Source organism: Poecilia latipinna, unplaced genomic scaffold (assembly GCF_001443285.1).
Source record: "Poecilia latipinna isolate Pla-1442-1.1 unplaced genomic scaffold, P_latipinna-1.0 Scaffold231, whole genome shotgun sequence".
Taxonomy (NCBI): Eukaryota; Metazoa; Chordata; class Actinopteri; order Cyprinodontiformes; family Poeciliidae; genus Poecilia; species Poecilia latipinna.
In genome coordinates, this window is record NW_015112847.1 from 163,742 (window position 1) to 185,133 (window position 21,392).

Sequence of the window (21,392 nt, forward strand, 5' to 3'; positions counted from 1 at the left end):
ATTTTTAAACTTTGAAACGGGTCAAATTGACCCGGAACATAACAGGAGGGTTAAGTAAAATATGAAACCTTATGCTAGTCTTTTGGCTTCTGCTATTTTCTAAATTGTCAGCGTTAATCATTAAATTAACGATCACTCTGAATAAGATCGCTGCCGGTGGACAATGTGTCCTCAGACGCTGCAACAGGCTCTGTGAGAAACGACTCCACCGTATGCAATCGCTGACAGAGCCTCGGCATACGGCCACAATCATTCTCAGGCCACCTGTTTGTGTGTTTGTCAACTGGTAAGAGACAAACACACAAACAGGCTGTAAGTCGCTTACATCTTTTTTAAAAAAAAGATATAAGACATGTGAATGATGTTGGTAAAATCCTTATTCTTAACGTGTGCTTTTTACCTCTCTGATTGATTTGTGAAAATTAAAGGCTGTTTGTTCTGATGTTCTGCTTACTAATAAAGCTTTTTTTCCACAACCTGAGCAGTGTGTATTGTTTGGAGTCTGCATATTCTCTCTCTCTTGTGTTTCCTTGCTCTTTTCCCGCTGGGACATCTTGGATTTAATTTGTCGTCTGTTCCAGTCTAGACACCATCTGGTTGAAAGGACAGAGCCTCACATTTTCATCTCCTTTTTACTTCCTGTGCATATAACACTAAGACTTAATGATTACGTTTCTTTTAACATTTGAGCATGTTCTTATTAATTTAGTTCCAATCCTCTGCTGCAACAGTTTGTGACTAATAAACCTTTAATTTCTCAACCCCTCCATCAGTCACGTCTCTCTGGATAACAGCTGCTGTGCGGTTTTTTTGGGGGGAAGATTTGGGTCGATCAGCTCTTGCCATTGCGGCAAGTGAAAACATTTTGAAGTCTTTGAGCAACTTTGCATCATATCGAGAGGTTTTGTTCTTTGAGCCAAACAAAAGGAACAAACTGAGAGCTGATCAATAAAACTGAGGTATTGGTTATTGGTTAATGTTGTAACGTCTGGAGTAAGTTTAGGTTGTCAGCAGCAGACCAAGGAGCGATCTGAGGAAGGAGAGAATAAAGTCGGTGCAGTTTGGTGATTGGTGTATGAGGTAAACTGGTTAAACCTAAGTTTAATGAACCTAAATAAAACTTGTTTTTTTTTTTAATAATTTGAGATTCATGAAACATTTGCTGCAAGTAAATAAAAACAAACAAAAAAACAAAAACAGCCCTTCCTCCCCTGAAAACAGTGTTTTAAGTGTTCTTGTTTTTTGTTGCTTTTGGACCGAAATTGCTGTTGTTGTAAGAGACAATAGAGTTTTAAGCTTCACATGACAATTTTAGGTGAGAGTACGGTAAAGCAGTAGTAGCACCACCATGAGGGAGTTTAACCTGTTGCTATATTACAAACTTACATTACTTTAAATATGAAGGAGTTATCTTCCTGGCAAGGCCTGACATGGTGGGACAAAGGAAGGATCTGACAAATAACTAAATGAACTGAGTCAAATACTGTGAGGAGGTGATTAGTGAAATAGAAGCAGGTGGCAGATTGTTAACGGGCCACAGAGAAGAGCTGAGATTAAAATCCAATGGGAAGAAATGGTTAAGCTGAGCCAACACAGAGAAGCACTAAAAACAGAAAACTACACTATTCATAGTCAGTGTCTAATCCAACACCGACTCAAAACCCTGAACCAAAAGGTAACAGCGAAAACTATGAACGAAAACTATGAACATATTACCACAGTAAACACAATTAAAAATGACCAGAGAAGAAAGTGTCTCTGCTTAAAAACATAAGCCAAGCAGTGAAATTGACCATCTGTGTGGTAGTTAGGGAATCTCCGAGTAGTGATGCTATGATGCTAGATTTTGTTGACAAGTCCAAAACGTTTGGTGGCATTGTGACTTAGCTGAAGAGCCACAGTATCTAAGGAAGGAGATGCTGGAAGGTTTTTTTTTTTTTTTCGTATCTTTTTATGCTAATGAGTTATAAGGCAGATCTGCAGTAAGTACCTCCAAGGGATCAGTGGATTATGGAGAACACCGTCTGAGCCAGAGGCGATAACGAAAAAAGAGGCATGCATGTAAATGTTCAGATGCTCTTATCTGCGCATTCCTTCGCTGTGACATCAAATAAGTAGGCAGAAGGTTTCTCAGTCCCCTGCTCTGTTAACAATGCAAATCAGTGTCTCACTGTCAGCCTCTGTCATGGTTCAGTGGACGTCTCTTCATCATGTTGCCTTCTAGCCTGCAGGGGTTTGGACTCAGGAAACACTTCTTCACACTGAGCAAATTATCGTTCTGAGGAGAACAGAGCAGTTACGCGACAGGAAGATGGCAATCCCACACTGAAAATCAATGTTTCAAAAGATCAGTGACAAATTTTAAAGTTAGAAAAGAGAAAAAGTGAATAGAAAAGCAGCATTTATTTATTAATCTATACATCAGTTCAAATGAAACTGAAGTGCATTTAAAAATATCTTTGGATAGAAGTAAATCAATCTGAATTACAGCAAATGTAATGTGTTCAACTGGTCTGTTTAAACCAGGGGTCACCAACTCCAGTCCTCAAGGGCTACCATCCTGCAACTTTTAGATTTGCCTCTGCTCCAAAATGTCTGAATTCCCTCACCAGCATTCATTCCTCTCTGCAATAGGCTGGAAACGAGTAGTTTATTTGATCCAGGTGTGTTTGAGCAGAGACGCATCTAAAAGTTACAGGATGGTAGCCCTCGAGGACTGGAGTTGGTGACCCCTTGTCTAAACACTGCACAGCCTTTATGTAACAGATAAATATTACCAAACAAAAAACAAAAAGATATTGCCAAATGTGGACTTTACTATGACTTCAACTACAATAATTTTATATATATTTTTAAACGAGAAATAGTTTATTGTGTAGGTGAGAAAGATACATACATTTTTTTTTTTTAGAGAAAGCTGCTGTAAGGGCTAAACTGTGGGTAAATTTTGACCAAATTACAGAGTTTAGTTGGCCAGCCGACATTGACAATAGATCAGACAGTCTTCATAGGCAAAATGTCTGGGATGTGTGTCACTAGAGCTTACTCTCTCCCTTTAGTCATTGTCTCTCTAAATGGAAATTGTATCATTTTATAGTGATAAAGATGACGATGAAAGCTTACGCACTTTTTAAGTGACTAAGGTGAAAATAAGAGTGAGGTTCAGTTACGGCTGGAGAGCTGAATGAAAGAGCTACGACAACTGAACAACAAATAGACAAATTAATTTGAGTCCATCTTGAGTCTTTCCCTGAGCAGCCCAACACCTGCCAGCTTGTACCGTTGCCAGGCGGCCCTGCTGACGGCCAGCCAACAGTCTCACAGTAAATCCTGCAGCTCTGTTTACTTAACGGTCATCCCGGTGATTAGATCAGCAACATTAATCTTTTAAAGGTTGCTATTTGCATCTCCACAGTGATTATTTCCCATCAGGGTGGAGCTAAAATTAATGTCTCAACATCTGGATGACTATAACTCACGGTGGATGTAAACAGTGATTAGGTCGTAAACAGCATTCAATTCAGACCTTGGCATTAACAGTTCATGTGCACTTTCGCCATCTACTGGTCGAAAATGAAAACAGGACGACTGTATTTTCTGCTTGAATTATGTTCGTGTTATTTTCTTAATACAAACTTTCGCATACAGATGTCTGCATAAAAAGTCAAAAGTAAAAGTTGTCACCGTAAAATGGCATCGCTTAAATTTATATTTGAATGTCATTGATGTAAGTAGTGGACTCCTACTATCCTGTATGTTCCAGATGTTTGGTTGAGTTTAACTGTGAGTTCAACTGTTTCTCAGAAACTGACATGTAAAACCTCCATAATGGAAACATTTAGCTACACTAAGGTCCCAAGAAGTTGAAATTTAGAAAAGAAAATATCGAAAAATAAAATAGTAATCCCTTATGTGTCTTTTGAAGCCATAAGAACCTCGATAGCAAAGGAAAAAAAGGGAATAGCGGTTATTGCTAACAGCTGTTATGCTAGCCAAAACCAAACAACTCTCAAATCTTACTGGTACTAAAGCTCACAAATGCATCATTTTTGTTGGGTGTGATGTCATTTCCAGATTCTGTTGTAAATGGATTATGTCTTAAAGAGTCACCAGCACTTGTTCATTGTTCAGTGCCAGCTGCTGCGATCAGAACCAGACAAGTACCACACAACCCAGTTTAAGAACTACACTTCAACCAAAAATGATGCGGATGTAGAACAGAACTTTGCAATAACGATTTTCCCTTGTGGCCACATGATGGTGCTGTTGCTCACTATTTAAAACACATTTTGCTGCCATGTAAGCTACATTACATGGTTGCTGTCAGAATTTATCAAATGGCTCCGCACAGTGATTTAATGTGTGCACAAAGTTGTGCAGACATTGCACATCTCATTGAAATATGATGAAAAAGCAGAAACAACACTAAGGTAACACTAAGTCTGCAGCAGTATAAATTGGAAGTAAAATACTGTACTATTGTTCACGGACAGAACTTATTCAACTTCAGATTTTAGTGAAAATGTGTGGAAATCTGAAATTACTCTGATGCTGTTACCTGAATCATGAGGATAATTGTTAATTATCTGCACCTGAGTGTGTTTGAGCACAGCCATATTTAAAAACAGCTGAGCAAGTCTAGCAGGTAGGGTGTGATTTATTCCAATTCATTTGGCTGTGGCAACAACAACCAGGTTTTGGGGGCAAAATGGGTAATAGTTTTTTGAGATTGAACATATTTGTTGTAAATATTATGTTTCTGAGGTGATTGTAAAATGTATTGTTTTTTTTTTTCCCCAGCAAAGAAAGTGCTGATTGTGTATGCTCACCAGAGCTCTAGCTCATTCAATGCTGCAGCTAAAAATATTGCTGTGGAGGTTCTGACTGCTCAGGGCTGCACAGTGGAAGTCTCTGACCTGTATGCCATGGGTTTTAAAGCCACTGCTACAGCCGAGGATATCAAAGGTATGAATCAATGCAGGTTTCTCAAACATTGGGATTTATTAATGCCTGATGAACTTTTCATGCACAGGAGACTTGAAGGATGCTGAGAACTTCAGTTATCTTGAAGAATCCAAACTTGCATGGGAGCAGGGAAGACTTTCAGATGACATCACAAAAGAGCAGTCTAAGCTCACTGAGGCAGACTTGGTCATCTTTCAGGTAAAGCAGTTCTAACAGCAGTACATTGTGGCAAGTCGTCAGAACATACTTACTGTAGTCCCTCTTTCAGTTCCCCATGTACTGGTTCAGTGTTCCTGGCATCCTGAAGGGCTGGTTTGATCGGGTGCTCACCAATGGCTTTGCCTTTTCACAAAAGAAACCCTACGGTCTGGAAACCTTCAAGGTAAGCGTTCAATGAAGGGTTTGCAGAAATCCAAACATGCTGTGTTCAACCTGTTTCCTTCTAGGACAAGAAAGTCATGCTGTCCGTCACCACTGGGTCTCCAGAATCCATGTTCTGTACAATTGGTATTAATGGAGACATAAATGTCACACTGTGGCCACTACAGGTACTTTGTCATAAATGGGTGTGATTAAACTCTACAAAGTGGAAACCTCATAGCAATTCTTTCTCTGCAGAATGGCATCCTGCACTACTGTGGCTTCCAGCTTCTGTCCCCTGAGGTCTTCTGGGCTCCGGCTCTTGCTGCTGCTGAAGATCGTAAGAAGATGCTGGAGAGCTGGCGCACACGACTACAAGGCCTGCTGGAAGAGGAGCCCCTGTCCTTCACTCCCTTGTACTGTTTTGACAAGAAGACTTTCCAGTTGAAATATGTCGGCGAAGAGTTTGGTCTGTCTGTGGGCATCCACCGGAGCAATCCACAGTCGTCTCGGAGCCAGATGGATTGATGCTGAGCTGTTGCCATTGTATGACCAATTAAAACTGGTTTATTCTGAAGCTGTGAGGTTTTTGTGACTTGACTTCAAGTTGCACTTATTCATAGTCTAAATGTGAACCAAACCTGTTAAAATTAAAGGAATGATTAAAAAATTACTAACTTGCAGGTGATTTAATTCTGTCGGTGACTACTGAGTTTGATATGTGCTGAGATTCTCCTGGCTGTAATGTTGGGATATTCTCCTTGGGAGGGGGAAATAAAAATGGTTGTGGGTGAAATCTAAGTGATGAATGCATTTTCAATTGTACTGCAACAGAACAAACTGCTTGTGTAGGATAAGTGAATATTTAAACTTTCTCCTTCAAGCAATTTAAGGACTTGTATTCTTAGACTTCCAAGCAAAGCCAATGGATTCTCTACTAGAATTTAATGTGGCAAGGATGAGAAACATCACCACCTGTTGGGACTGGGAGAACATCAAGCCAGAACATTTCTAATTTTATTTAATGGTTTGGTTTGAGAAATGTACTTGGTGCTGAATTTTTTTTTTTTTTTTTTACCCCCCAGAGTCAATTTTCTTAAAACATAAGCATGGTGCCTCTGTTTGGATTTTTACTTTATGAATGTAAAGTTTTGTCCAGATACATCACTTTGAGATCATCCAGTATTTTCAGTTCATTGACCTTTTATCACATTTTAGACAAAGTTTCCCCTGGTTTCAGTCTGCAATTGCCATTGCCACCTTTGACTGAAAATAGGCACCAGATTCTCAACAACCATGCAAGAGTTTGTCTATCCAGACATCAGCTGACTGTCTGGATGGACAGTATTCCTCCTAGATGCTTACTTTGCCAACTGGTCTTGTTCCCCTCTCAACAAAATGTCCCGTTACACATACGACGCAATTAAAAACGTCTTGAGATTAGAGTGCACATGCAGAACATAAGGACTGTCAGAGCGTCTTGTTAGCTGCTCTGAAAGGATCTACAAATCTGGAGATAAAACATCCCACTGTTTGTTTTCCTTGGTATATCCCAGAGCTTTAAGTACTCCCAGAGGATTTTTTTTAAATTGTAAATAAAGATATATATATATATATATATATTGACACTAACATATATCTAGACTAACATCACTGAAGCAGCTGCCCCTGACAGAACTGATGTTAATGATCCTCTTGTTTCTTCCCAGCACTTATGGGTAGACATTACTGCTGTCTATGATTGTCTTCTGAGATTACTTCAGTAATTAATCATAATCTGTTTCTGACACTCACAAGAGTGTTTCTGTGTGAATGAGAATTGTGACAAAATTATTGTGATAAAAGGTCAACTACAAAGATTTAGAGCTGGTGCTTGGATTCTCTGAACTACAACTATATTATGCTATATTCTCACATTATCTACAGTTCCCAATATGGTTAACTTCAGGCGAAACACTTTTCTTTGTGAAAATAACAGTAGGTAACCTGATTCACATGCTTCTCCCCCCTGCTTTCTTCCTCTTCTTCTTTTCTATTTTGGAGGCTCACAAGCAACTTCTAGGTGTCTGCTGCCACCTACTGGATGCGAGTGTGTAGCAGCATTAACTCACAACCATTCAGTTCTGTTTGATGTGGGCTTGATGAACGCTGATTGACAACACCTGAGTCAACAAGAACCCAAATAGTTCAGTGTATAAAAGCAGTAGGAAGGCTTTTCTGTACAGTGAGCATTGTTGACTCAGGTTTTTATTTTTATTTATTATTATTTTTTTTAATTTATTTATTTTTTTTTTTTTAATTGATCATAGACAACTGAGACATTGGATCTGAAATGGGTAACAGTTTTTCTTTCTTTCTTTCTTTCGCATGTTCCCTTTTGGGTAGTTAATTTTAAAATCTGTTTAAGTTCAATTGTGTAGATTTGTTAAATATTAGAAACATTTATGATCTGATTGGTGCTAAATATATTCTTTCATGTTTTTGCAGCAAAGAAAGTGCTGATTGTATATGCTCACCAGAGCTCTGGATCATTTGATGCTGCAGCTAAAGATGCTGTTGTGGACATTCTGACTGCTCAGGGCTGCACAGTGGAAGTCTCTGACCTGTATGCCATGGCTTTTAAAGCCGCTGCTACAGCCGATGTCGTCAAAGGTATAAAATAACTTTAGGTGACGAAATATATCGTCAGTGGTTTTTGTATATAAAATTTTTTTTTTTTTTTTTTTTTTTTTGCACAGGAAACTTGAAGAGTGCTGAGAACTTCTGTTATCTTGATGAATCCAAACTTTCATGGGAGCAGGGAAATCTTTCAGATGAAATCACAAAGGAGCAATCTAAGCTAGCTGAGGCAGATTTGGTCATCTTTCAGGTATTTCTACACATCGGTGATCTATAAATGCACAATGTTGTACCAACTGTAGTCCCTCTTTCAGTTCCCCATGTATTGGTTCGGTGTTCCTGGCATCCTGAAGGGCTGGTTTGATCGGGTGCTCACCAATGGCTTTGACTTTTCACAAGACGAACCCTACTGCCTGGAAACCTTCAAGGTAAGAGTTCAATGAAGGGTTTGCAGAAATCCGACCGTGCTGTGTTCAACCCGTTTCCTTCTAGGACAAGAAAGCCATGTTGTCCTTGACGACTGGATGTCGAACAGCCATGTTCTGTATTGACGGCGACATGAGTGTCACATTGTGGCCACTACAGGTAATTTACTTAACTGGGTGTGATTAAACTATGCAAAGTAGAAACCTCATAGCTATTCTTTCTCTGCAGAATGGTGTCCTGCACTACTGTGGCTTCCAGGTTCTGGCCCCTCAGGTCTTCTGGGCTCCGGATTTTGCTTCTGAGGAAGATCGTTGGAACATGCTGGCGGGCTGGCGCACACGACTGCAAGGCCTGCTGGAGGAGGAGCCCCTGTCCTTCACTCCCTTGGACCGTTTTGATGAGAAGACTTCCCAGTTGAAGCCTGATGTCCATGAGAAACGTGCCAGCAAATAGTCTGGTCTGACAGTGGGCATCCACCTGAACAAGTCACAGCCAGATGAAGGCTGGATGCTAAGATGTTACTCTTGTCTTGAATGATCAGTGTGTGTGTAATTAAAGCTGCTTTAATCTGATTTTTTTTTTTTTTTTTTTGCTTGGCCTGAGTTTATTTTCATTTCTCTGCCCCTAAAATTGGAGGCACTGAATTAATCACTGAACACTTGGGTATTTCTAAAATATTCTAGCTCAAGATTGTCCTAGCTGTGCTATGAACAACATGAAATCTACGTTATAGCACTTGAAATTTTCTTTTTCCCTGATATTACCGTTGCTGGTTCAAAACTTTGAATACCATTAGGGCTATTATGTTTTGCAAGAGGTTCATCCCCCCTAATGAAATTGACATGAGGTTTTGTGATCCCCAAACTCCTTCATACCCCAGGTAAACTTGGAGTAAATTTCTACATGTTTCTGGCTGGAACCTGATTGGTAATGTCTTGATTCTGCTTATCTCTGACAGGTTTTTCACTCGGTGATTATTGGGAAGGCTATAAATAGACTTATATTAAAAATTAAAGCATGTAAGTTTAACACTTGAGATGCCTGTCATTTATCATAAACCTTTGAAAAAGTTTAATTTTTTATCAATTGATGTGCTTAACTGTCTTGAAAGCTCAATTTTCAAACCGTTAAATGAAATGTCATCTTTGCAAGAATAAAAAAAAATGTGCGAATGCTGCCCCGTTTTCTAACACTCATCCATTCCCAAAAGCAAACGGGTCTCAAAGTGAAACTGTTATTTACTTATTGAAAATGTTTTATTGGCTCCAGTGGTTTTTGTTTGAGGGTGATCAGAAGGGAATGTCGGTTATCTGGCTTGGACTTGAGCCTGTGACAGCCAGAGAGTATGGCCTCTATGTGTGGGTTGTGTTTTCCTCTACATCACCACAGCACTCCACTATTATATCTGATTTAGTTATGCTTAAACTCCAGGTTCCAGGTCTACTTATGGAAAGTTTTCTGATTGGAATAGGCAACTTCTTAGAAAATGTATTTAAAGAAAGTGAACACATACATAGAAGTTTAGATTAGATCTGATTCTCATGATTATTTAGAGCTGTTTATTCAGAAATGGTGTGTGTGTGGATTTTTTCTTTTTCTCAGATGGCAAAATTTGGATTTGACTGTAGAGGATTGGGGGCAGGGGGAGGTTTCGCAATGTCTATGGCTGCAAAATGTCTCAAAATATTCTGGTTGAAAACAAATGGGTCTAAACCCCCAACTGTTGGCAAAACAAATTGGAGGTTCAGAGTGCTGGTTTCATTTAAAGTAACCTGATAAAAGGCATTAACAGCAGTCTTCAGAGGACTGCCAAGGAAAACCCACTCATGAATTTCTGGGATTAGAGGTGGCATAGGGGACAGGTCCCACAACCCATGCATGGAGGCCTCCAGTTTTCAATGTGGCCGTCACGAGTTCAAGTCCTGGTCTGTTGACCTTTGCCACATCTTTTTCCCTTTCCTGCCAATCTATTGTGAACACCAGAGCCAAATATTTCTGGGAGCATCACAAGGATTTCACCTGAGTCAGTTGCTGGATCATGAGCCACTATGCACAGATGACTCCTGGACTCCAGCTCAATGATCCAGCCAGAGTTCTCTTCTTGCATGAGAGCAGTTTGTATTTTAGATGAAACTTGAGGTTCCAGGGTCTGGAGGAGAACCCACATTGCTTACAGTCCAGAGTGAAACTTTCAGTTATGAGAGCCCTGGCATTGGGTTACTGAAGTCCAGTCACTACAGCCATCTACCAGGAAGTCATACAGCAATCATAACTTATTTCCATAACAAGCTATATGGAGATTCTGATTGTATTTTCCTGTAAGACACTTCTCCTTTTCACACTGCCAAAAGTTGGTCCAATGACCATGGTGTCACAGTGCTGGATTGATCAACACAAATGGTCTGACCTGAACCCATGGAGACTCTATGAGGTTTTATGAAGAGTCACCAGACCCAACAATGTAAATGACCTGAAGGCTGCAGTCACTGCAACCTGGGCTTCCATTACATCTCAGCAATGCCACAGACATTGATGCAACAAAGCACGCAAAAGGAGACCTGACATATTAGATGTATAGAAATCCTTGTGTAAAACCATTTTTTAAATCGATATGTAATACTCTATTTTTCTGAGACACCACACTTTGGGTTTATCTGTAAGTCATAATCATCCAAATTGCAAGAAATGTTTACCATATGTGTAATGAGTTTGAGAGCCAGAGACAAACTGTTCAAAAAATGTTGACATTTTTCTCAATATTCAATCTTTTTGTGGTGTTCTTGCATTGAGATGATTACAGACTTCCACGACAATCTCTCACACACAAGAATTCAGCAAGTAAGGCACCAGTTGAAAGATTAAGAATTATATTTTGATCCATATTTTGAAAGGCCTTTAAATTGGGCTGAAAGGAATTTTTTCTCCCAAATTTTCCATTGGCTTTTATGCAAATTCTTTTATATTTGTGCATTTCTTTTGTCTTTTTTGAACTGTCTTTTTATATTGCTTGACGATTCTTTTTTACATGAATATGTTTTGAGTTTGTTTATGCTGCTGTTTTGTTTAGTCCTTCCTGGAAGAAACAATTTCAATAGAACATTCCTGGCTAAATAAAGACAGTCTTAAACTTGCCCACCTCACAAGCACCAGTGAAGGACTTCCTGTGCAGTCGGGCTTTCCTTTAGAAACTATTATCAGTGAAGAAATCAGTCAGACTTCATTTGTATACAAATTTTATATAACAGTGAACAATGTACCAATGCTATTTACATTGTGCGCAATGGAAAGTAGAGGCGAGACAAACTAAAGAAAGCAACCGATTAAAAAAACAATCTTCCTGTCCCACCCTACCTCGCAGCCAAATCTGAATTTACAATTGCATCAGAATTCAAACACGTTATCGCAAAGCCAGATACAATAAACAAGACATTTTACTTCATACCAAAACAAAGTCAACTTGAAACAAATCAAATTATATTCAGCATAATATAAAATACTGAAGTGTAATAGAAGGAATATTGAGATAAGGGCCAAATTCTTGCACAGACATCAAAATAAGCTAAGGGACATTTCTTCAGTGCCTGCACTGTGAAGTTTACATCATTTTTATCAACGTTCGCATAAAAACAACCAGTGATGTCATTTGATTCCTAAAATTCGCTTCTGGCTCTGTGAGATATGTCAGTAAACACAAATTGTTTATCAGAGTGCTAAACCAAGTTTCTTATCTGTATTTATTCTGCTCTCATGCCTTTCGTTGTAGTCCTCCCACCAGTTCTGCACAAAAAGCCATTTTTGTTGGTTCAATTGGAGGAAGCTGGTACCGTTTTAAATCAAGAAAAACACTCTTTGGAAAAAAATCTAAACAAAACAAACAGTTAAAGCATTTCACCAAATAAACATAAACCAGAATGATGTTGAGTTTTATTTTGAAGGTTGAACCCAGATAGATACACACACACACACATACATATTTTTAATCACATTTTGACATTAAATCAGACTACCGTAAATACTTTCTGTTTCAGGTGCATTTGGATAACCAAACTTATCTGAAATACCAGAGAAATGAGAGAACTTTAAGATTCTGTTTTATCACTTCCTTTTTGTAAATGTAGAAGTTTTCATGCAGTACAAATTTGAGCCATTTTTGAAAGCCCAAATGATGGATTCAGTGAACCAACAAAATATCTGAGCTGAATGAAGGCAAATGTGTGGTGAATTTTAAGTTAACACCTCAACACTCTCCATCCTTGTGAAATAACAACCTGAGCCTGAACAGTTATTGTATTGTCAACATTCTGCAAAACAGAAGATTATGTTAAAATAGTTTTTTCAGCTAAACGCGTGCACAGGTTTGAGTTTAGTGTCCATGCCTTAAAGCTACACTCTCAGTTTGGCCACACAATGGCACTGTAAGCCACGATTTGCTACAAGCATCACCACAACAAAGACCAGCATGAAAAGCGTGTGCAATTCTTTTTGCTTCTGACGCACACCGTGAGAACACAGACAAAGCAAAGTTGGAGCACAGATGTTAGTGTTATGTTTGTCTTTATTTTATTTAAAAGGAAATTATCATGTGAAATGTAGGAGAACAACACACAATGCTGTGCCAAAATATTTGAGGATCTGCAGCTTAGTGTGTGTAGAGCATAAAAAACAAGCCCTCCCTTCCCCCGAGTCATTTCACGTCATCCTTTCGTGTCAAAACAAAGTGAGTACAAACACAGCCTAAATATAACATAACATAAACCAACATACTTCTGATGTAATGGGATAAAAATCACGTTGAGGAGGCGACGCACCGTTTCTGTCTCACTTAAACACATAAATCTTTCTACAGAGCCAAGAAATTGTAACACTTCAGTTTGTTGTTGTTAACTGAACCCTTCCTCTGAACAGACAGAAACGGACATCGGTGGGTTTGATGCGACATGCGTCCCAGCTCTGTGCCTTTGAAGCCATGATGCTGAATCTGTTTTTCTGTAACGGGGCAACGTTCATGAGTGGGCTTGACCACAGGCAACTGTTTCTGCAAAGGAAAGTAGTGTAAAAGAAAACCAAAAGCTGTACAGTGAGAGAATTACCAGGCCACTCTGGCTTCATGTGGGTGAAAGACAGCGAGACTGGCATGTAGATTTTAAACATTTTGTAGACAGAGGGACAAATACAGACCTGCATGATATCAAATATCCTGGATCCACATGTACACATGTCTGGCTCTGCTGCTTTACTGATAGGTCCAAAGAAGAAGAAAAACAAACACTGTAAAATGGAGAAAATGAGTAAAGGGGTTGATGTAAGATTACACCTGGTGAGAATATAGATGAATCATTGCTGAAATTCAGTAGTAAATCAAGAAAAATGTTTTTTTTTTTCTTTAAACTGGAAACAAATCTGGAGGTAGGGGGAAATGATCCTCCCACCTGACTGATTGGTGACCCTGATTGCTAATTAGTGGCATCTGAGAGAGCCTAATGTGGAAAAGATGCATAAAACCTGCATTTTGAGCTGTGAATATCAAGCACCTCTTTTTCTTTTGTTGATTGGCTGTTTATTTGGAAACCAGCTTTACAATGGGTAAGCTTATTTTTGAGTGCTTGCATTTGAAAACTTTTATTTCTTGTGTCTGCTCTGTTAATGTTAAGAAAGTTGCTGGCTTCTATTATATTTCAGTTATGGAAAGAATTAAATCCAGTTGTTCTTTTCTCTATATTGCAGCAAAGAAAGTGCTGATTGTGTATGCTCACCAGAGCTCTAGATCATTCAATGCTGCAGCTAAAAATATTGCTGTGGAGGTTCTGACTGCTCAGGGCTGCACAGTGGAAGTCTCTGACCTGTATGCCATGGGTTTTAAAGCCACTGCTACAGCCGAGGATATCAAAGGTATGAATCAATGCAGGTTTCTCAAACATTGGGATTTATTAATGCCTGATGAACTTTTCATGCACAGGAGACTTGAAGGATGCTGAGAACTTCAGTTATCTTGAAGAATCCAAACTTGCATGGGAGCAGGGAAGACTTTCAGATGACATCACAAAAGAGCAGTCTAAGCTCACTGAGGCAGACTTGGTCATCTTTCAGGTAAAGCAGTTCTAACAGCAGTACATTGTGGGAAGTCGTCAGAACATACTTACTGTAGTCCCTCTTTCAGTTCCCCATGTACTGGTTCAGTGTTCCTGGCATCCTGAAGGGCTGGTTTGATCGGGTGCTCACCAATGGCTTTGCCTTTTCACAAAAGAAACCCTACGGTCTGGAAACCTTCAAGGTAAGCGTTCAATGAAGGGTTTGCAGAAATCCAAACATGCTGTGTTCAACCTGATTCCTTCTAGGACAAGAAAGCCATGCTGTCCTTCACCACTGGGTCTCCAGAATCCATGTTCTGTACAATTGGTATTAATGGAGACATAAATGTCACACTGTGGCCACTACAGGTACTTTATCATAAATGGGTGTGATTAAACTCTACAAAGTGGAAACCTCATAGCAATTTCTCTGCAGAACGGCATCCTGCACTACTGTGGCTTCCAGGTTCTGCCCCCTGAGGTCTTCTGGGCTCCGGCTCTTGCTGCTGCTAAAGATCGTAAGAAGATGCTGGAGAGCTGGCGCACACGACTACAAGACCTGCTGAAAGAGGAGCCCCTGTCCTTCACTCCCTTGGACTGGTTTGATAAGGAGACTTTCCAGTTGAAACCTGAACATATCAGCGAAGAGTTTGGTCTGTCTGTGGGCATCCACCTGAGCAATCCACTGCCGTCTCAGAGCTAGATGAGTTGATGTTGCCATTGTATGATCAATAAAAGCTGGTTTATTCTGAATTGTGTTTACGCTCTGTGGTTGTTTGGCCCATAAAGCTGAACATGGTATAAGTGTCTTCACCTAATGTGCACTGCTGGTTGAAATTTTTATGATGCAAATCTGACTCGACCACTATACCCAGACTGTAGGCCTTCTTGGTGGTTTCTGATTATCACTCCTTCAGTTGAGCAAAATCAAAAGTGTTGCTTACTAGGGGTTTGCAAAGAAGTGGCTGAACACTTTTCCCATAGAAGCAGCTTTTGTTTGGGTAAGCAGGAAATGAGGGAGGGGAGGGGGCGAGGCACACTTAAGGAAGTGGCCTTGCACACTTGTGTCCAGACTACAGCTTGTGACAAATAGGAACTGGATCGCATGCTGCTTTAAAGGTTGCACAAAGTCCCCACTTTTTTTCATTTTTTTTTTTTTAAATCCGGTCTAGGTAGAGCAATCGCCTCTTTATAGTCAAAACCTTTTCAGATCCTGCCCTTCAATTTAGTATTTACCTGGAAGATGAAGTAACTACTAGAAAATGTAAAATATGCAATAAATCTACACAGGGGATTTTTTTATATACGTGTGTTGCAGGGTACTAGAATAGAGCTTGGGTGTAAGGTTTACACCATGGAATCAGATCTGGAGTTCTTCCTGTTCTCCCATTGTCCATCAAAGTTTTCCCACAGTGACTGCATGGAAGGCCATTTTTGTCTGGCTCTGTGGAAGGAAGTGGGTACCATTTTGCATGGTGGAAAAGGATATTTGGTTCATTGGAAGCTCAAATGCATATATTTATTCTGATTAAAAACTAGAAATTTATTGGGTTGTTGTAGATGGAACCCCATATGTACTGTGAGGACTTGTCCAGGTTATACAACAAATTGTCAAACATAAAGACCCTTCAAGAATTAAAGAAAAATATCAAATCTCACCTATTTAATTTTAAACTCTGTAAAACATTATTCATAGTTGACTTATGAGTGTTTTTACGCCAGCAATAAATCGGTGCCTGTGTTTGCGGCAGATGTCATCAGGTTAATACCATGTGGGTTATTTACCACAATGACCCCCAGCAGGCAGCTGGGGAGGGAAAGAGGTCAACCTGAGAAATGAGGTGAATTATTTATATGATTCATCCTCTCGCTCTTTCAAAGGTTACATTAAAATCCAATCAATCCTACCTTCAGAACAAATGCAGCCTGTTGAACTTTGCCTTAGTGCATGAATGAGTGAATGCATGTTTGTGTTAACGTGAGGCCGGCTCCTCTAAGGTATATTAAGATTGGCAGCAGGAAAGGCTTGTAATGAGGAACTGCCAGCGTTAGCTTTCATGGTTTCCAACTGCGTCCTTTACCTTTGCATCACAGAGCATCCATTGTGTGTTCCCCCATCATCACGGCGCAAAGGGAATTCACTCTGACATTTGAGCATGATTATTCTCACCTCTCACAGGAGCCTCTTAAAATTAACTTTTTACTTGCAGGATGGTGATTTTTCAGAATGTTTGGGGGAACAACATTTAGTTACATTTATTTATTCAACTGCTAGATTTAATAGAGTATAAAAATTTGGGTTTTCGGTTCTATTCTTTCTAATTCAACATTTTTCAAAACCAAATTTTGAAGAAATTACAGATTAACAAAGTTTTTTTTCCCCCCAGGTTTCCCCTGTAATTAACTCCATTCATCTTCCCTATAACTATGACTAGCTTCCCTGTCACTACTAAAGAAAAACTTCCACACAGCATGATGCTGCCACCACTATGCACAACATTAGTTTTCAACCATATTAAGTGTTTTGCATGTAGTTACATCTTAGTCTCATCTGACCAAACCAAACTCTTGGACATATTTATAATATCTTCCAAATCACTTGTGGCAAACAATAGTTTTTATTCTTTTTTAAATTGCTTTTTTCTTGACGTTATTCCATAACTCCTCACTATTCCATACTGACAGACACCTAATAGTTGTCCTGTCAACAGATCCTCCCATCTGAACTGTGAATCTGTGCAGCTCCTCCAGAGTTACCACGAGGCTCGTTACTGCTTCTCTGATTAAAACTCTGACGGATCGGCCTATCGGATATTCAGGACTGACATCTGTTGGTAGGTTTGCAGCCGTCCCGTTCGCTGTCTAATGGTGGATGATGGATTGAACGACACTTACTGGAAATTCAAGAGTTTAGCATATTGATATGTAGTCTAATTCTGCATTTGACCTGTCCATAGATCTACCCCATATGTTTGTTCTTTGTCTTTTTAATTTAGTTTTTTCACTGGTATTTTCTGAAAAAACAAACACAAAGAAAAAAAAACAACAGCACCAAAAAGACAGACGAACTCCAATTTAATTGCACCAGAAGTCATTAAGGCATATCTATGTTGCTGAATACCGGCTCCAAACACACTTTTTCAAATGTTTAATTGCTATATTTTTTAAAGCCATGAAACATTGTTCGTGTATTTCCCTTTAAATCATGCACCCCCTTATATACTTTGTAAAAGTTTGTGGTCGTAATGTGACAAAATCTGAAAATGTGCGAAACCATTTGCAAGGTACCGCACAACTCCGCGGTTTATATCCCTTGCATGGATGTTTATGTGCCCTCTCAGCCCTCACAACCTTCTGCTTAAGGTCGCAGCTTGAACAGCTGTTTAGAAGAATTATAAAAAAGTTGTTGACTACGACAGCTGTGGAGGAACAAGACCACAAACGGAGCCAAAGAGGCCTGAGTGAGGTCCAGAAAAGGGGGAGCGGGGGAAACACGGGTGAACAAATAATAACAAAGACCACCTCCTTCCTCTTTTTATGCACTTCTCCAGGACATGTCCTTCATCTCTTGTTCAATCTATCCTCATCTCCGTCCTCCTTTTGTGTTTGTCATCTGTGCTCGCCGATGTGAAAATTCACAGGAAACTTTTACCACAATGAGACGTTTCACACGTTTTTTTGCGCCACGGGGATTTGAATGCTCATTGAAGATGCGTGCCTCATGGGATTGGACTTTAGCTCAACCGCGCATGTACACGTTCACAAATTACTCCTGACAGACACTTCACTCAGCGAAGCTGGCAGTGATTGGGCAGCAGCGAGCCTGCAATTTGCACAATCTGTGGCTCTTGCACGTAAGGCCTGCCGTCACTGCTTTGATGAATAGAAGGAGATCACGCTATTGGATTCCAGCTAAGGCTCTGATGTATGGAGCAGCCTGGTACTGAGAGCCTGACGTGAGGCACCAAAGCTGTTTCCTATTTACAAGGTTGAGTGTGGTTGGGAGGTTTCTGGTGGTTTGGGGTGTCAAAGTGACAGGGTTAAGACTCCAGTCAGCCATTACCCTCCTCTTTAAATCTTTTTTGCATACTGTAATGACAAACAGACCTTTGCTATGTCCGCCACAGGACGCAACAGGAATAAAAGGCATGGACAAGAACACAGCAGATTCCCCCCTGACGTTGAGTTTTCTGTTTCTGTTTACCGTCTGTCTCTCGTTTCATGCGTCCACCAACTGTCACACATCAGCATAAACAATCAAAGACAACAAATGGTCTCATGTGCTTTTCCCGGCGCAGTGGCTCCAACTAAAATCAGGAGTACAGATGAGGTACGAAGAAGGTTTGAAAAAAAAAAAAAAGAATAGGAGTGGCAGAATCCTTTACTCTAAGCTCCAGGCGTTCAGAACCCAACTCCAGATGCTGCCTGGGATGCTACATCCTGACTTTAAACCCCCCCTGCAGTACTGCATTCGCTTATGAGTTTGCAGAAAAGTTGAATAAGAACCACCTGGGTTAAAGAAAAAGAGCTTGAGGTCATTTTCCATTCCATGTTCCCTTATTTATTTGAATTAATATTTAGCAGGGGAAGTTTAAAAATAACATTGTATTTATAATGTATTCTCACTTAGAACTGAGTTGGACTTCATTTCTCTGTCCTGTTTATCCACAATATTTATCCAGCCATCTTGTTTGAGTGGTTTGGAGTTGTGTTTACCAAGTAAAGTTTACAGTGTTTAGTTTCCTCTTGAAGCCCACGCTCTTTAAAAGCCAGCGAAGTGTCAGAAGGTCAAAGCTGATTTGATGACATCCTTTAAAATTTACAGGACATATGTTGTCATGTTTGGGCTTGCGGCGCGCGATAGTGGTATTATTTTCCAAGTCTGAAGATGAGCAGCATGTAAAACTGAACATCGCTGGTTGGTACAGAAACAATTCAACTGGAATGTCGGAGTGGATTCTGTGTACCCAGTGTTGCACACGTTTTAATGTGAAACAACTATTACCAGACCACTTTTGACCTCTGTCTACAGTTGAATTCTTCACAGTTGATTTAGTTATTTCCCCCCTGAAAGGTCACTTCAAACTAATGCAATATAGTTGGTGTAAGGAACTTAAAATACTTCCCATCTGCTGTTAGATGCTCTCTTCCATATCTGGCTCAGAATCAGAGGGAAATAAGTTGCCAGTAAGCCTGATTGTCATTAATTAAAATGTAAGTGATGCTACATCATCATTCCTAGATGGCTTTTCCCTCCTGCTGGCTCTTTTGTCTACCTTGAGAGAAAAAAAAAAGCATAAGGTTTGATTGTAATACATTTATGTTTCATGGCTCTAAAAATAACTCTGGCCATTTAACCCAAACTGAAGACTTGATGCCCAGTGACACTTTGACACACAGACTGTCATTTCCAGCCACAGGATAGAAAAACTTTGACAGGTAATGCTACTGGTTAAGCTTCTGTTTTGCTGCAGGCCTCTCAAAAGCACAACGGCATTCCTGCAGCTCCAAGGGTCCATTATTCACTGAGCTGACAGGACAATAGGGGTGAAAGTTACCTAGCATATTTGTGAACTCACTGTCATGCATTTAGCGAGGACAGGTTCTTTGTAAAGCTCACATTGGGTTTGTCAGGGTGGGAGATTACACCCGCACGCTGCAGAATCTGCAAGGAGATTGACATTTTCTTGTGAGCTTGCTGAAAGATTCTCTCATTCACTAATCCATACAGGATAGCCGCAGCGTCCCCTTGGGCGAGACTTTTTTTTTTTTTTTTCAGATATCACAAGTCTTCTGTACGTTTTCAGTGACCTTCCTGTTCCTCCGTGTCTGTCCACGAGGCTGGAGAAAATGGTTGCATGTTTGAGGGGGTGAGTAGTGGGGCTTGAGGAGAGCATAACTTTTTATTTGCGTTACCATTATGTGCAGAGAGGACAGACAAAGTCAATGGACTGTATGAGCAACAGAAGTTTTGGCCAAAAGCTAAGCATTGACAGATTCACGGACGTAAGAGAAAGTCGAAATAGAGAGCCAAAAGTAAACTCTTGTAAACACCTCAAGGTATTACTCACTGGCTTTTTCAACACTTAAATTGTTGATCTTTTTATGCAGCCCTCTTAGAAAAATGTACTTTTGGTCCATGTGCAAACAATTGTCCACCTCACTGAGAGCAGCTCCTTCCACAGGGAAGATGTTTAGAAAGTCAGAATGAAGTATGTGGAAGGGTTGCAGCTTATGATTATTTAAGAAGTAATTGACTATTCAATCAATTATTTTGATGATTTATTAAGTATTTGGACAAATAAACAAACAAACAAACAATTGTCAAGTTCTGCTGAAAAAAGGTAAAAAATGAAAAGTTGACACAAAGTCATTTGTATCGTGGCGTTGGCAAGTTTCAGGAAGTTTTATTGAAGACTTAAAGATTCCATTGTTATTTAAATGTAATAACATATTTATTATAATATTTTAACTGACTTCATAAAATAAGACAATTACAGATAACTTTATAGGCTGCTGTGTTTCAGATCTGGTCTCTAACTTCACTCCCTTTGTACCTTTGAATTACCTAAGTTCCCTGCCTTCAAACAGAGTATACTGTAAGGATCATAATAGTTCTCAACAACAGGTCTCAACAACTACTGCAATCTTATTTTCAAGCCAAATCTGTCCACATCTACACTTTTCCATGACAAAGGACCTTGAAGAGGATAACCATCAAGAATGTTTTGATTTTAAGGTCGTCAAAACTGGACTATTTTAGTAGTAAAAGCTTTTCAGGGCTCTTGAGGGTCTGACTTTAAATTACTTCTAATGGCCGTTTGCTGTCACTTTCATTGATTTAGTTTGTTTTGAGAAGTGTAAAAACACCATTTTCCACAGTCAGAACCACAACATGCAAAAAGCAGGAGTGCAGCATTTCTTACAAAAAAAACAAACAAACATATAAACACC

General features: G+C 39.7%; 2 protein-coding genes, 2 long non-coding RNA genes and 1 pseudogene across 5 annotated transcripts in view; 3 read left to right on the plus strand and 2 right to left on the minus strand.

Annotated features, from left to right (window-relative positions):
• Positions 1 to 175, minus strand: part of LOC106947251 (uncharacterized) — a 9,045-nt gene extending 8,870 nt beyond the window's left edge. Inside the window, exon 1 of the long non-coding RNA XR_001424949.1 lies at positions 69 to 175. This is a non-coding gene — a long non-coding RNA (uncharacterized LOC106947251). The remainder of the gene's footprint in view (positions 1 to 68) is intronic.
• Positions 176 to 4,651: 4,476 nt separating this feature from the next.
• Positions 4,652 to 5,988, plus strand: LOC106947249 (ribosyldihydronicotinamide dehydrogenase [quinone]-like). Its single transcript, XM_015032122.1, has 6 exons — positions 4,652 to 4,712; positions 4,801 to 4,965; positions 5,033 to 5,163; positions 5,234 to 5,347; positions 5,412 to 5,513; positions 5,584 to 5,988. Exons 1-6 carry the CDS (start codon positions 4,709 to 4,711, stop codon positions 5,851 to 5,853), a joined length of 786 nt encoding a protein of 261 aa, XP_014887608.1. The 5' UTR covers positions 4,652 to 4,708; the 3' UTR covers positions 5,854 to 5,988.
• On the plus strand, positions 4,689 to 15,191 carry LOC106947250 (ribosyldihydronicotinamide dehydrogenase [quinone]-like). Of its 2 annotated transcripts, none has more exons than XM_015032124.1 (6): positions 4,689 to 4,712; positions 14,095 to 14,259; positions 14,327 to 14,457; positions 14,528 to 14,641; positions 14,706 to 14,807; positions 14,875 to 15,191. In XM_015032124.1, exons 1-6 carry the CDS (start codon positions 4,709 to 4,711, stop codon positions 15,139 to 15,141), a joined length of 783 nt encoding a protein of 260 aa, XP_014887610.1. In that variant the 5' UTR covers positions 4,689 to 4,708; the 3' UTR covers positions 15,142 to 15,191. The 2 variants fall into 2 exon arrangements, with proteins under 2 accessions (XP_014887610.1, XP_014887609.1); XM_015032123.1 differs by lacking the exon at positions 4,689 to 4,712 and adding an exon at positions 13,856 to 13,953.
• Positions 7,544 to 9,329, plus strand: LOC106947248 (ribosyldihydronicotinamide dehydrogenase [quinone]-like; annotated as a pseudogene).
• Positions 12,908 to 13,769, minus strand: LOC106947253 (uncharacterized). Its single transcript, XR_001424953.1, has 2 exons — positions 13,549 to 13,769; positions 12,908 to 13,405 (listed from the first exon to the last, which is right to left on the minus strand). It is a non-coding gene; the product is annotated as an uncharacterized LOC106947253 (long non-coding RNA).
• Positions 15,192 to 21,392: the final 6,201 nt, after the last annotated feature.